Raw genomic sequence first — 16362 nt, forward strand, 5'->3', positions numbered from 1 at the left:
ATGTATGTATACATATATAGATGTCTACACACACACATGCCCCCTTGTGCATCTGGCCCGAACCTGAAGCTCTATGTTCCTATAGCACTTCATTCACATTTCCCGCCTGTATCACACTGTGTCAAAATCTACTGACTTGTCTGTTTCAATACGTGTGAGCTCCACAGTTCAGGTAATTGCCTTCTTTACCCCCTTATCCCCAGAGCTTTACATCTGATACTGGAGATGTTCCTAAGCTCACGGTAGATTCGTGTGGTTGGCTAGGTAGATGCTAGAAGACATTTCAGCGTCAGACTGTCATCCCTTTAGCTTAACACTTAGCTCTCTGTTCCTTTGACATCTTTAGGTGACATAACGCTTTGTGCTGTTACATTATTTACCTCCTAGAGGGAATGAATTTCCAAGTCCTCCGTGCGAGTAATCTTTGGCAAGAAGACAGAAGAGGACCTAGAGGGGTCTGGATGCCTGCGGGCCACGGGCAAGTGAAGAGGAAGAGATTAATAATCTTCCTTTTGTCTGTGCTGAAATAGGTCTCATGGCAACATTCTCTCCCCGACTTGACTCACACAATCAGCAGTGGCTGTGTGATAATCACCCAGCAGCACTTTGCAACTTGCTTGTAGTAGGGAGGAAAGTGAACAGTCACATTGCATTAGTCTGCTGGAACTGCCATGACGAAATACCACAGACTGGATGGTTTTCAACACCAGAAATTAATTTTCTCACAGTTTTGGGGTCTGGAAGTCTGAGATCAAGGTGCATTTGTATCAGTTTCTGGTGAGGCTTCTTTTCCTGGCTTGCTTGCAGATAGCTGCCGTCTCACTGTGTTCTCACATGACCTTGCATGGGGTGGAGAGAGAGAGAGAGAGAGAGAGAGAGAGAGAGAGAGATTGATTCTCAGCACAAGCTCTCTGGTGTCCTATTGGATTAGGGCCCTACCTTAGAACCTCATTTAATCTTAATTATCTCCCTAAGGGCACTAGCTCCAAATACAACCACATTGGAGGTTAAGACTTGAACATATTAATATGGGGGTTGCGGGGAGGGACGATTCAGTCAATAACACACATTAATCCCAACTGGAGGCCTCTTTTAATTAAGTTTTTGTGTATGGCCCAAGTTTTCCATGCTGTATAACTATTTAATCAAAATCCAAGCTGAGAGATGGGTCTCTGTAGCCTGCAGATGAGGAACAAAAAGCAGTGATCCTTAAAATGAGATCCCTACAGTCACACAGGTGCCATCTGGAAATGCAGAAGCCATTCCATGCGAGTCACTTTCAAATATGAAACCATGCAGTGTGGATTCTGGCTGTCCCAGGTGACCCTGGAAGAGCGAGAACATCTTGCAGAGCCCAAGTGTAGTGGAAGCTGCCAGGCCAGGGCCTCTGATACAGGTCTGTGAGTCTGAGTAGCTGCGGGACCCAGATGGGAAAGGCTCAATGGAGTCTGGGAAACACAGCAGGTGTGTTGAGAGCCACATGAGACTAATAAGCAGCTGGAAGGGCAGAGCCAGCAAGAGCCTGAAACAAAGAGATGGAAATGCAGTGCTAAGAGGCTAGGGTCAGAGGACTGAGGCCAGTCTTCAGAACTAATTTCAGGAACACTGAGTTCTTCTCTTCTCTGTGGCTTGGCAGGCATGCTGCATTTGGAGGCTGATTTTATGTATCCAGAGCTGGCTGTATACCATCAGAAAATTTTTGGCTGGAAAAAAAAGAATTTCATAAAATTTCAGGCATTATGCGCTCCCATGGTACTTCCTGGTGAAATGCCCAACCTAAGTGATCTCATCCAGGCAGAATACTAACCCTACTTTGACGAACGATCTCTTTCATCACTGAAAGTGAATTTTTAATTCGGATTTTTATTCTTCGCGTATAAATTATGTTATCACCTAGTTGGCCTTGTAACATAACAAATGGATAGTAACTGTAGTTATCATTCTTTGCAATCTTCTTTGTTATTATTTGCTTTATAGAACACTATGTCCTGAAAGAAGCCTTCTCTGACCCCAGGCCCCACATTGGATCAAAGCCCCTAGTTATGCTCCCTCTTAGCAGCCTTTGCTACTCCTTTATAGGCCTTCCCACCATTGGAATTAAATAGTAATTACATGATTCATCATTTAATGGCTGTCTTCCTTGCTAGATTATTTTCCCAATGAAAACAGGCACCAGGTCTATCTTAATCACAGCTGTATCTACACTGGTTCTTGCTTATAGCAATAAATTCTTTTTAAATGAGTTATTTCATTCACTCATTTATTCATCTGTTAACTCATTTATTTAGCATTCACAGCCCTAGCAGCTGTGCTACAAACAGGAAACCCAAAACCAATTTGATCATTTCTGGATTCAAAGAGTTGGCAATTTAGCACATAAAGTGGTTAACCATTTTATCTTATTTTAAAATGTTTTTTTAAAAAAGAGATGGCGTCTCCCCATGTTGCCCAGGCTCGTCTCAAATGCCTGGGCTCCAGTGATCCTCCCGCCTCCACTTCCAGCAGTGCTGGGATTACAGGCGTGAGCCACTTCCCCGGGCGCTTAAGCATTTGAGGTGAAAGTTTCCCTTGGGAACCCAGTGAAGGAAGTGGACCCTCATTGGAGGAACTACTCATCTAAAAAGCACGTGAGACTTTGTATCAAGCTTGCTAGGTTCACAGATCCTCAAGAGTCTATTCACTGTCTTCCTAAAATTATGTGGATTCTGAGGTCACAGTAACTCCATGAAATACAGACTTGAAGACAAAGGTAAGAGGACAGGGTGAAGAAGGACATCAGCATGTCCTCCTTTGGGTCAGGAGAGGCTTCCACTGCAAAGAGGTTTGAGCCACATTTGGTTTTTTTTTTTCCAAGACCAAGTCTCGCTTTGTCACCCTTTGACTCCCGGGTTCAAGCAATTCTCCCACCTCAGCCTCCCGAGTAGCTGGGATTACAGGCGTGCGCCACCACATCCGGCTAATTTTTTGTGGAGATGGGGTTTCACCGTGTTGGCTAGGCTGGTCTTGATCTTCTGACCTCGAAATCCCCCACCTCGGCCTCCCCAAGTGCTGGGATTACAGGCGTGAGCCACTGTGCCTGGCACCCCCTTTTTTGGGACTGGGTCTCGCTCTGTTGCAAGGCTGGAGTGCAGTGGAGCGACCTAGGCTTACTGCAACCTCTGCCTGCTGGGTTCAATGGATTCTCCTGACCCAGCCTCCCAATTAGCTAAAATTATAGGCACATGCCACCACGCTCAGCTAATTTTGGATTTTTAGTAGAGACAGGGTTTCACCATGTTGGTCAGGCTTGTCTTGATCTCCCGACTTCAGGTGATCCACCCACCTCAGCCTCCCAAAGTGTTGGGATTACAGGCATGAGCCACCGCGCCCTGCCTGAGCCACGTTTTGAATGGTAAATTTGATGTTACCAGGGAAGGTAGTGGGAGCACTCAGGTTGAAAAGACAGTGGTTGGAAAAGCATGAATGTGTGAAAGCACATGTCACTGCAGGGAACTGTAAGTACATGGTACAGCTGAGTATGTGTGGCTGGGAAGAAGTTTGGTGAGTGAGGGGTGGAAGTGGGGAGAGTTTGTCGGAGGGGACCTTGCAGAGGTAACTAGATCAGGGAGGAGTTAACTTTATCCTGTGGTTGATGGAGAGCTATTGCAGTATTTTATTTAGGGACTGATATCCAATTTTTATTTTATTTTATTTAAGTAATTAATTTTGAGACGGAGTCTTGCTCTGTCGCCCAGGCTGGAGTGCAATGGTACGATCTTGGCTCATTGCAACCTTTGCCTCCCAGGTTAAAGTGATTCTCCTGCCTCAGCCTCCCAAGTAGCTGGGATTACAGGCGCCTGCCACCACACCTGGCTAATTTTTCTATTTTTAATAGAGACGGGATTTCACCTTGTTGGTCAGGCTGGTCTCGAACCCCTGACCTCTGGAGATCTACCGGCCTCAGCCTCCCAAAGTGCTGGGATTACAGGCGTGAGCCACTGCGCCCGCCCGATTTGTATGTTACAAGGAGCCCCCTGGTGGTGATGCGGTGGATCTGAAGGATGGTGAACCAGCTGTTCTGTACTTGTGTTTCGGGCCCCAGGGTCTGAACAATGGTGTGGCAATGGAGTTTAAGGGCGGTGACAAGTCAGAAAGGTATTTAGGGAGGAGAGTCAGCAGGACTTTGTGACTGATTGGATGGGGGATGTGTGAAAGAGGGAAGGAATAAACTCCTTGCTTCTGCCTTAGGCAACCGAGTGCTAGCCAGGTTGAGGTCTTGGTGGGCAGCCTCAGAGGCATGAACGCCCACTCTACAAAATAACAAGCTCTTGAGCCACATTATTTTTTTTTAATTCAAAATGAAATAAGCTTTTATAAGTGATAAAAAGTATATTCCTTGCAATTTAGATTACCCACCAGATTGGATACAAGAATGCCAATGAGGAAATCAACATGCTTTTTAATCACAAAAGTTATATCTAGGCAGCCACACCGAGGCAGCTTTCTAATCTTTCTTCTTGAAAGAAGAGCATGGTCTGTATGGAGATGTTACGCTGGCCATGTGCAGTCCGGGTCACGCAGATTACCATCACTGGCTGGATAATCCTGGGAGACTGCTTGCTGGCAGGAAGGGTTACCTGTCAATTACGGATCTGATAAGCTGGATGTGCTTAGTATGGTGCATTGCGTAAAGAGGATTCTCAATAAATATTCAATCATCATTTATAAATTTCTTTTTTTTTTTTTTTTTTTTGAGATGGAGTTTTGCTCTTGTTGCTCAGGCTGGAGTGCAATGGCGCGATCTCGGCTCACTGCAACCTCCGCCTCCTGGGTTCAGGCAATTCTCCTGCCTCAGCTTCCTGAGTAGCTGAGATTACAGGCACGCATCACCATGACCAGCTAATTTTTTGCATTTTTAGTAGAGACAGGGTTTCACCATGTTGACCAGGATGGTCTCGATCTCTTGACCTCGTGATCCACCCGCCTCGGCCTCCCAAAGTGCTGGAATTACAGGCTTGAGCCACTGCGCCCGGCCCATCATTTATAAATTTCTTATAAAATTTCCTGCATATTTGGAATCATGGGCATTATAAATCTTGATGTATGAAAAAAATTCAAGAAAGGTACAAGCCCCTGATAATTAGTGGCAGATTCTAATTTCATATAACAGGGCAATAGGCTTTCAAATAAATTTTTTTCAAGAACAGTTCCATTGGGATATAATTTGCATACCATACAATTCACTGGCTTAAAGTGTACAATGCTTTTAATGAGTTATTTACTTTAAAAAGTTTATGGTTTCTAACTTTTAGCAATTAAGTGGTATTCCTTTTGTAATCAGAAAAATAATACAAAGTAGGCATATTTAAACATTTATATAACAGTCCTTATCCATAAGAAATTTTCTCCTTTGATTATTGGAGACAAGAGAAAATATATCCTATGTGGGTGTGAGTTAAAGTATAAAATATTAATATATTATCACAAAAGTGGCATGTTTAGTGAGAAGGAAAGACTAAAGGTGGGTCGCTTTAAAAGCTTTCTTCAATGTCCTGCTGGGTAGGGGAGGCCCAGTTTAATTTACAGATCCTCACTTCACTATCAGAGCGTTACGAAGAAACTTTCCCCACTGTAATCTTCTAAGCTAATGGGTGATGTGCTGTGATAGGTGTATTCTCACCCAGGACAGTGGTGATATTGTATTAAGAGGGGAAAAAATAAATAATAACCTTGGGGTTTAAACTGAGGTATGTGTTGAAGAAAAAGCCCAACTTATCCATTTACTGTAGAGATACAGTGAGAAAAGGTTTTCGGAATTCTGAATACCACCTCGCATTGTGTGTGAATGATCTTTGGCATAGATCTAAAAACTGTGTTTTTGGCTAGAATAACAACGTGTAGAAAAAAAACAGACCCTTTTCCTATAAAATGGAGGGAACTGTTCACAAAGATGAACCTCTCTGGTTTGACCTAAGGTACAGAAATACAATTGGCATTTAGGCTGACCCATATATTGGTAATTTGTCTAAAACAGTTTTTCTTTCCAAGATTACATTGTGTATAGTAGGAAAGTGAATAGACAGATTTGATCAGACCCATTTTTACATCACTGGGAAACTAGTGTTTGATTTTTTTTTTTTTAGAAAAATTGAAAAATTTTGAGACAGGGTCCTGCTCTGTCACCCAGGCTGGAGTGCAGTGGTGCAATCATGGCTCACCACAGCCTCGAACTCCTGGCTTTGCTTCCAACTTGACCATCCTTCCACCCAGCCTCCTGAGTAGCTGGGACCACAAGTAGGTCACCATGCCCACTAACTTTTTTTGTGCTTTTTGTAGAGATCAGGAGAATCTTGCCACGTTTCTCAGGTTGGTTTTGAACTTCTGGACGGAAGCAACCCTCCTGTCTTGGCCTCCCAAAGTGCTGGGATTACCCGCAGGAGCCACCACTACTAATTCTTAAATGCAGCTCTAATCTTGTTACTTCTGCAGTTGAAGTTCTGTTTAATGCTTGGCACCTGGCTTTAAAGCTGATCACAATATAGCACCATCCCAAATTTCCTGTAATCAGGCTTGTTTCCTCATTGTTTCAAACATACGAAGACACATTTCTTATGTGTGACTGTTTGCTAATGTTTAACTTCCTATTGTATTTGCTTTTAATAAAGTCTAATAGATGCTATAAAAACAGCCTTACAATCTTTGTTTCTTTTCATGAAGCACACTGTCTACTACACTGCTCTGTGTGCCATTTAGGACGACCTCTGAGGAGGGGTTTTGCTCAGGCTTCTCTGCTGCATAACTGGGATGCTTATTTCTTACAGAAATTACCTCTTGTAATTATATTTCCTTGGTTGCTTTGGCTGGCAGGAAACGCTGAGTTTATGCATCTCTTCTTTAATACTAAGTGAATTCTTACAGCATGACTTTATTCATACTTTTTCCACTGACCTAATTTAGTGTTCTGGCTTTGTGCGAGAAGGGGCAGTGGTCCCCTTTGCCTTTTAAAATCAAATACGCATGAATTTTTGCAAACCATTTCAAATCCTCTTTGGATCTAAATGAAATAAGAATAAAATATTTAAATTATTGCTCAACTTGCTTATTTATAGGCTCTTTGCTCTTACTTTCCTTTTTTCAAAGCTCATCCAGCCCTCAAATCCAACTTTTCCATGCCTCTCTCATTCTTCACTGGTCTCCATTTTCTTGGAGCTCTTGTGTTAATATAATTTTGCACTTAACTAAGTATGATTTCGGATACCTCCTAGTGTTCCATGTGTATTAGTCCGTAGTTCTGGGCTGTAGTTTTTTTAGTGGTAGGGACCATGGTTCATACTTCTCTGAATCATCTAGTAAAATAATGTTTTATCGAGAAATGCTTTCTTTTTACACTGTAATTGTAACAAACATGGATTTTTTTTTTTTTTTTTTTTTTTTTTTTTTTTTTTTTAGTTTATTAACTCTCAGAGCACCCAGCACATCTTATTTAGAATTGCAGAAACCCATTTTTGTTTGTCTACAGCAGCCTAAGCTTGTTTCGTAGATCTGGAAAGACTATTCAATCGATTAGAATTCCTTGACCTCCTGCTGGATGTTCGACAGGGCGTTCACCTGCACGCCGCCCTTCGCGGTGAGTGCTAACATCTGGGCGGGTAGAGGTCCGTTCCTGCAGCATCCTGGGGGAGAAACAGGTAGGGTAGGTTCTGGTGTGGGTGCGATACTTGGGGACTTCTTCAACAAGACATCAAGTCTGTAGCCAAAACAACACCTAGGCGAAGGGCACACACCGGAGCCCGGAGTGCTTGTTCTGGGTTCTAACTACGTGGTCAAGTCGTCTTGGTTTCCCAGGGAAAGCTCAGCGTCTTGAGAACCCTATCAGTTCCGAACAAACCGGGTCCATTGATCCCTGGGGCTCCAATCCCCGACTGAAGACCCAGCGGGTCCAGAGGGTTCCCCTGTGTGCCACAAGTGTTTTTCCCACCAAGCAGCGCGCCTGCGCCAGTTACTTTCCTGCGTCAAGACTACAGGTCCCAGCATGCATCGAAACCCCCTCCGGGCCATTCTTCCGCCGGCCGGTAGGTCTCGCGGCCGTGCTCTTCAGGCGCGGCACGAAGAGTCGGTGCGTAATGACGTCGGCAGAGTCGGTGCGTGATGACGTCGGCGCAGCGCCGCCGGGACTCCTCGCCCGTCTCCGCTGCCTCCTGCGTTGCCAGAGTCCGGCCGCAGGAGGAGGTGTCGAGCGGCCCGTTTTTCCTTTGCAGTTTGCCTTTGTTGTTTTTTGTTTAAAAGCTGGTGGAACCTGGCACGGAGCCGCCTCTCCCTTCTCTCTCTCCTCCGAGTTTTTGAGTCCGAGATGGACAAAGTGTGTGCCGTTTTCGGAGGCTCCCGAGGCATTGGCAGGGCCGTGGCCCAGTTAATGGCCCGGAAAGGCTACCGACTGGCGGTCATTGCCAGAAACCTGGAAGGGGCCAAAGCCGCCGCCGGTAACCTCGGCGGTAGGTACCGAACTGGAGTTGTCCGGCTGTATGGCCGTGTTCCGGGAGCCCAGAGAAAATCGGCTTTGTGAAAAGCGAGCGAGCCTGGGCTTTCGGGCTCGGAGGTGTCTCCGCAAGCCGCGTGCGGGCGCTCGCCGTCCGCAGCGTGGAACGCGCCTGGGGCCGGAACCCCGACCTCCGGGGGCCTCCGGAACGTCGGCCGCGCAGCGCGCGGAGGGCTGGGCGCTCGGGGTTCTCTTTGAGACCTCGTGGTCTCGTGAGGCCCCGCGAATAAGCCAATAAGCATTCCCCTGCGGCTTGCGCTCACCGCGAGGAGCTGCCCCGTGTTGCTGTCTGGCGGGAGAGCGCCGCAGGACAGCTTGGATTTAGGGAAAGGGCGCATTCCTGTCGCCGGAGGCAGAGCTGCGCGGAAAAGGGTTCGGGCAGGTGAGGGCAGTGCCAGGTGTCAACGGTTCCCTCGGCATTAACGAGGGCCGTGCCTGGGCTTGTGCGAATGCACAAAGCAGTTTCAGAGAGAGACCCTTCTGAGTTCCAGCCAGTGTTGACATTTACCTGGTTTACTTTAATGTTGGCAAATTTGGTCACTTTTGCCAGTGGACAGTTGAACTTTGTTCTGCGAAATTCTTTTTTTATTGCATTTAAACTTCAGGTTTTGTTTTTTTTTCTTTTTTCTGGCTTATTAATAATGGTTTAGTCATTTCGTGAATTTAATTCTTCCTTGAGGTTAGGGAGAAATAGGACATTAGATCCGAAGATGCTATTTGTTTAGTTACTAAAATGGACATAACTTCATTTACTCTCCTGGAGGCATGGGGAGAATAGAGTCCTGCGGATGCATCTTGTGGCTCTTACTGTTTTTGTGTGTGGGTTTTAAATGTTATTTTTGAGAGCTCTTCTCATTATGTTTCCTGGACTGGACTCCCAGCTCCTGATTTACTGGGCTCTAGATTTCGCCTCAGCCTCCCAAGCAGCTGGGGAACTATAGGTGCCAGGTGTGGCTGTTAGTTTTTCAGTTAACCTTACTGATTGGTTTGGTATCACCTATTCACTGTTGGTTGGGAGAATATTGGGATCTCTAAAAGAAAAAAAATCCTGTAAGTTACAGCTCAGGAAGAGTGTCAGTGAATGCTTCTTGAAGCTCATGTTTCTTGCCATTCAACAAAGGGGAAAAATGGTGACCCTTACTGAGTCACTCCAAGCCATCAGTGTTTGCTGGACTAGATTGAAGCCATTAGTTGAGCTTCAACAATAGGTGGTTGTGAAATCAGCGAGTCTTCAGGTGAAAACCGAGAGAGAGACACACACAGGCTGCTTTTGGGCCCTGCATTCCTTTGAATCGTGTTCCATGAATGATTGGTTTTCATCTAGAAAGTATAATTTCCCAGGTCACTTACTGTTTCCAAAGGCTTGATAGGGTAATGTAGTGTAGATATGTTTGTCAAGGTCAAACAGAAAAGCAATTTTTTTTAGCTCTTAAATCCAATTCTACATTTTAGGGTATTAAAATGGTAGATTATTACATAGGGAATGCTTTATTTTCCTTTGAAGTGTAGGTTTTTTTTTTGTTTGTTTGTTTTTTTGGCATTTAACCATTTTTTAAAAGTGGTAAGTAACAGTTGTTTTTGTAAAAAGTGTTATTCCCCTCCAATGGTTTGTAGTTTTTACAGCTTCCAGTGTTATCTCATGTTTCTTGATGGTGAGGTTTTAAAAAAATAGTCATTATACTTTATGTGCCATAGTGTATCCGTAGCTCTTAAAAAGAAGAAGAAACTCTGGAGTTCCTGGCCAGAGAAACTAATTCAACGAAAACCTGACAGAATTAGATATAAACTTGAAAAAAGGAATGTAAAACCCAGAAGACTGTTGAATTGGGAAGCATGACTTCCGTGTTAAAACTGGAAATATTATTAGATGAATCTTACAGAGCCTTTATAACTTGAAAAAGCCCTGCCCTCTTTGTTGATTAAAAAGAAAGTTTTAAAATTAACTTTCTGTAGTGGTACTTTATTTCCTCTTGCTCCCCAATCCTAGTTTCATGAGGCCAACTCTGTGAAAGCCGGGCCTCATGACATGACTTGTTAATTTCTAGGTTCTAGATTAGCACGGGCCTACCATCTTAGATGCTTAACACGTGTATTGAGTAAATTGAAAATTTGAGTTATAAGTCATAAGTAATTGTTATTTAACTTTGTTGTGTAGGAGATCATTTGGCATTTAGCTGTGATGTTGCTAAAGAACATGATGTTCAAAATACATTTGAAGAGATGGAGAAATACTTAGGGCGAGTAAATTTCTTGGTAAATGCGGCTGGTATTAACAGGTTGGTCACAGATTTAAGTAAATTTATATTTTAAAAACTTGTAATATGTCTTTGATTAGTATAAGTTAATATATTATTATACTTCTAACTGGGAGAAAAAACTATGTATTTTAAAACTTGTCAGTCCATAATTTTTTTTTTTTTTTGAGACGGAGTCTCGCTCTGTCCCCAGGCTGGAATGCAGTGGCGGATCTTGGCTCACTGCAGCCTCCACCTCCCAAGTTCAAGCAGTTCTCCTGCCTCAGCCTCCTGAGTGCTGGGACTACAGGTGCATGCCACCACGCCCAGCTAGTTTTTTGTATTTTAGGAGAGACAGGGTTTTCACCATGTTGGTCAGGATGGTCTCGATTTCCTGAACTTGTGATCTGCCTGCCCCAGTCTCCCAAAGTGCTAGGATTACAGGTGTGAGCCACTGCACCTGGCAAATTTATTTTTTGTTTATTTATTTTTGTGATGGTGTTTCGCTGTTGTTGCCCAGGCTGGAGTGCAATGGCACCATCTCGGGTCACCGCATCCTCTGCCTACTGGGTTCAAGCGATTTTCTTGCCTCAGCCTCCTGAGTAGCTGGGACTACAGGCATGAGCCACCACGTCCAGCTAATTTTGTATTTTTATTAGTAGAGGTGGGGTTTCTCCTTGTTGATCAGGCTGGTCTGGAACTCCCGACCTCAGGTGATCCTTCCGCCTTGCCTCCCAGGAATGAGCCACCATGCCCGGCATAAATTCTTTTCTTTTATATTGAGATACAACATATAATAAATGTCCAGTTTAATTGGTTTAACATTGTAATCATCACCCATATTGAGCTGTAGAAGGTTTCCAGTGCTCCAGAAGGCAGTGCCTTCTCAATTAATAATACTTCCTTGTAGGTAACTATTTTCTGAATTTTGTCACCATATATAAGTTTTGCCAGTTTGTGAACTTAATACTAATAGAGTAATGGAGTGGATATTACTTTTAAAAAAATGAATTTAGGAGATAATATTTAGAATAACATTTTCTTGCTAAACAAGGCTTAGTGTGGCAGTTGCTCAGGTCATTCAAACTATTTTGGCTACACGGTAATACTTTCAGGGGCTAAGAATATTTGCCACTCAAGCTGAGAAGGGTAGGAACCTGTCTTCCAAGTGCATCCTTTCTGGTTTATCAATTGTTATTTAATGCATCTCAAACCAAGTTCAAAATGGGACTCTAGGTATTCTACTTACTCTAGCTCAGATAGGAAGTACTTCTTGCACCCTACTTTCAGTAGAAATGTTATCTTAGTTTTGACCTTTTGGGTTTGTTTTATCTTGTTATTATATGCTGTTATGTACCGTTTCTTTTTGTAGGGATAGTCTTTTAGTAAGAACAAAAACTGAAGATATGGTATCTCAGCTTCATACCAACCTCTTGGGTTCCATGCTGACCTGTAAAGCTGCCGTGAGGACTATGATTCAACAACAGGGAGGGTCTATAGTTAATGTAGGTGAGTCTTCACCTTTGTGAATTTATAATTATCCCATAATACCATACAGATATTTAATGCACTAATTTGTAGTTTATTCACTTGTGAAACTTGGGTGAAATTTCTATTATCTATGGAAAAAAATGATTGAATTACTTGATTAATTAGTAAAATAGGAATCACACATTTACATCCCTATTGGCCGGTACCTGCATGGCAAGGTGGTTTGCTGCCTCCATCCCCCCATCACCTATACTTGACATTTCTCCCCACGTTATCCCTCCCCACCCTCCCTCCCACTATCCCTCCCCTGACCCCCACCAACAGACCTCAGCATGTGTTGCTCCCCTCTCTGTGTCCACATGTTCTCACTGTTCAACACTCACCTATGAGTGAGAACATGCAGCGTTTTTCTGTTCTTGTGTCAGTTTGCTGAGAATGATGGTTTCCAGATTCATTTATGTCCCTACATATTCATTAGATGTGGTCACTCAAGAATATTCTGTGGGCAGTACAATTTACAATTGTACCTGATAACCTGAGGTGTATTTATTTAACTCTAAAATGTTCTTTTTTAAGGTATATTTAAAAAACCCATCAGTTCTCCTTATGCTGAATATAATGAAATTGCAGTTTTACAAAATGTTTATAATTGAAGCTTTGGCAGTTTAGATTGACAGTACAAGTATATCTCACAGTTATTGCAGCTTTGGTTCTACTCTACCAGAATAAAGCAAATATCTAAATAATGTAAGTCACACAAATTGTTCAGTTTCTCAGTGCATGTAAAAGATAAGGTCTGTTAAGTATGCAGTAGCGTTTTGTCTAAAAAACAATGTAAATACTTTGTTGCCAATAAATACTTCATTGCTAAAAAATGCTAATGATCATCTGAGCTTTCAGCAAGTCATAATCTTTTTCCTGGTGGAAGGTCTTGCCTTGATGTTGGTGGCTGCTGACTGATAATAGTTTTGGTTGCTGAAAGTTGGGGTGGCCATGGCAATTTCTTAAGATAAGACAACAATTCCCACATTGATTGACTCTTCATTTCCTGAAAGATTTCTCTGTAGCTGTTTAATACCATTTTATGCAAGTAGAACTTTAAATATTGGAGCCAGTCCTCTCAGTCCCTGCTATTGTTTTATCAACTAAATTTATAGGATATTCTAAATCCTTTGTCATTTCAACAGTATTCACATCTTCACAGGGCGTAGATTCCACCTTGAGAAACAACTTTGTTTATCCACACATAAGAAGCAACTCCTCACCCATTTGTTTTATCATGAGATTGCAGCAATTCAGTCACGTCTTCAGACTCCACTTGCAATTCTGCTCCACTAACGTCTTGAACCCTGCAAAGTCATCCGTGAGGGCTGAAGTAACTTCTTTCAAACTCTGTTAATGTTGATATTTCGACCTCCTGCCATGAATCATAAATGTTCTGAATGGCAAATAGTATGGTGAATCCTTTCCAGAAGGTTTTCGGTTTACGTTACCCAGATTCATAAGAGGAATGACTATTTATGGCTGCTATAGACTTGTAAAATGTTTCTTAAATAAGACTTGAAAGTCAGAATTACCCCTTGATCCATGAGCTGAAGAAAGGATACTGTATTAACAGGCACAAAAAACAACATTAATCCCCTTGTACATCTCCATCAGAGCTCTTTGGTGACCAAATGCATTGTCAATGAGCAGTAATACTTTGTGGCAGCCCAACAGCAGTAAACATTAAGAATTACTGACCACAGATCATTGTAACGGATATGATAATGAAAACGTTTAAGATGGTTTGAAAATTACCAAAATGAGACAAAGAGACACAGTGAGCGCTGCTCACAGTGAGCCATGCTGTTGGAAAAGTGCTAATAGAATTGCTTGATGCAGGGTTGCTTCAAACCTTCGATTTGTTCAAAAAAATTAAAAATGCAGAATCTGCAACGCATAATACAGCAAAACAAATGAGGTATGCACATAATTCAATTTTAGTGAGATTTGTCTTCAAATGAACTAGTTTTTAAGATGAAAATGAGAACTTTCTGCCTATGTCTGTGTTGTAGAATCATAAAATTAATCAGCCTCAGTGTTTGTCTGACTTTTTCTGGCTTTAACCTCTGCCTGCTGGAAGCCTTTATAAATACCACAGAATTTTAATCATATGTGACCTACTCAGAGGTTAGAGTGGGTCCCTTTCACATAATGGATCAATTTGCAAGCACCTGCCTGGCATTGGCAGTTTTATGTCAGCTGCTTTCAGCTGCTATTTTCTGTATGTAAATCTGGAGCAGACCTGGACTTTTAAATCTTTGATAAACGACTGATGACAATGGTTAGAATTTCTAATTTTAACGAAGGACAAGGTGAAGTGGATTGTACCTTTTTGTTCATTTACTATAAATTGTCTGGATTTTCAAGTAATCTCATTAATTGAATTTAATTTGCTTTTTGTTTTTTTTTTGTTCTAGGAAGCATTGTTGGCTTAAAAGGCAATTCTGGCCAGTCTGTTTACAGTGCCAGTAAAGGAGGATTAATTGGATTTTCACGTGCTCTTGCTAAAGAGGTAGCAAGAAAGAAAATTAGAGTGAATGTAGTTGCACCAGGTTAGTGAAAACTTTAACTTGCTTATGATTATTATTTTATAGCAAAGCCATTATTTGGAAAATTAGTGATGGACATTTGGGTAGAATAGTTTGTAAAATGATTGTGAAAGAATCAAATAATGAACTGGGGGACTCAAAAAAATTTCTTGTACCTCATATCATATATAAAGTCTTTGTGTTAGTGTGTTGGTGTTGCTATAAAGACTATCTTGAGGTAATTCATAAAGAAAAGAGGCTTATTTGGCTCTCGGGTGTGCAGGCTGTGCAAATATGGCGCCAGCATCTTCTCAGCTTCTGGTGGGGCCCAGGAAGGTTTCTTTCAATCATGTCAGAAGGTAAAGAGGCAGCAGGCAAGTCATATGAGGATAGCAGAAGCAAGAGAAAAAGGAGGTGCCAGGCTCTTTTCAACAGCCAGCTCTGGCGTGAACTAACAGTGAGAACTCATTTCTTACCATGTGGAGGGCACCAAGCTATTCATGAGGGATCCGCCTCCATGACACAGACGCCTCCCACCAGGCCCACCTCCTACGTTGGAAATCACAGTCCAGCATGGGGTTTGGAGGGGACAAACATCCAAACCGCAGGAACCTTTAATTTTAAATTTTGTGCTAATGGAATAGCTTAAGGTGGAGAGAGTCTTAGCTATTTTTTCCAGTCGTTCCTGTAGATTAGAAAACCGTACCTGGGATTCAGAGTGACTTGCCTAACGTTACACAGCTAGTTTATGGAAGAACTGTTACTAAAAGCTTTGTCTTGATTTCCATCTAATGGAAGCTTAAAAATAATGTCCTGCCAGGTGTGATAGCTTATTCCTGTAATCCCAGCTATGTGGGAGGCTGAGACAGGAGTATTGTGAGGCCTGGAGTTCCAGATCAGCCTGAGCAACATAGCAAGATGCTCTCTGTACTGAAGAAAAAAATCAGCTGGGCATGGTGGTACACACCTGTAGTCCCAGCTACTTGGGAAGCTAAAGCAGGAGGATTGCTTGAGCCCAGGAGTTGGAGGTTGTGATGAGCTATGATTATGCCATTGCATTCCAGCCTAGGTGACAGAGCGAGACCCTATCTCTGTAAAAATAAATAAAAAATTTCTTTTTAGATATCCTTTATACCATCACACAAACTTTAGACAGGTTTCTCCTTTTACTGCTATGGTCTGTCTAAACTATCTTGAACCTTCCGTTTTCCTAATTTTTACTTTTCTATTATTTGCATTTAGTCAGGTTACTAGTTGATCAAATTGCCTGGATTAATGCAGAGGGTAGTAAAAAGGTGCTAAAACTCAAAAATACATTATCACGAATTAGCTAGTGTGCTAGAAATTTTGATTAGATATTTATATGGTTTTTGAGTAACACAAATGTTTTTATATACTTCTACCAGTTAGCCATGGAATCTTTGTCCTTACCTACTGTAGGTACTTAAGAATTAATCACCTATATAAGAAGAGGCACTTTCTTTTGCTTTGCTGGTGGTTTGTAAGAAGGGAGGGCTGAAGTAGGCCTTGGCCACCCTTCCCTTTCCAG

General features: G+C 42.4%; 1 protein-coding gene across 7 annotated transcripts in view; it reads left to right on the forward strand.

The window, feature by feature from the left end:
* The first annotated feature begins 8131 nt into the window (after positions 1-8131).
* CBR4 (carbonyl reductase 4) overlaps positions 8132-16362 on the forward strand; it is a 137010-nt gene continuing 128779 nt past the window's right edge. For all 7 annotated transcript variants that reach the window (XR_012517052.1, XM_074396997.1, XM_074396994.1 and 4 more), the window contains exons 1-4: positions 8132-8471; positions 10671-10791; positions 12122-12258; positions 14703-14837. Coding sequence is in view for 6 of the 7 variants with exons in the window: in XM_074396997.1 (XP_074253098.1) it covers positions 8330-8471; positions 10671-10791; positions 12122-12258; positions 14703-14837 (535 nt within the window). In the remaining variant the exon portion in view is untranslated. The remainder of the gene's footprint in view (positions 8472-10670; positions 10792-12121; positions 12259-14702; positions 14838-16362) is intronic.

Source organism: Saimiri boliviensis, chromosome 3 (genome assembly GCF_048565385.1).
Source record: "Saimiri boliviensis isolate mSaiBol1 chromosome 3, mSaiBol1.pri, whole genome shotgun sequence".
NCBI lineage: Eukaryota > Metazoa > Chordata > Mammalia > Primates > Cebidae > Saimiri > Saimiri boliviensis.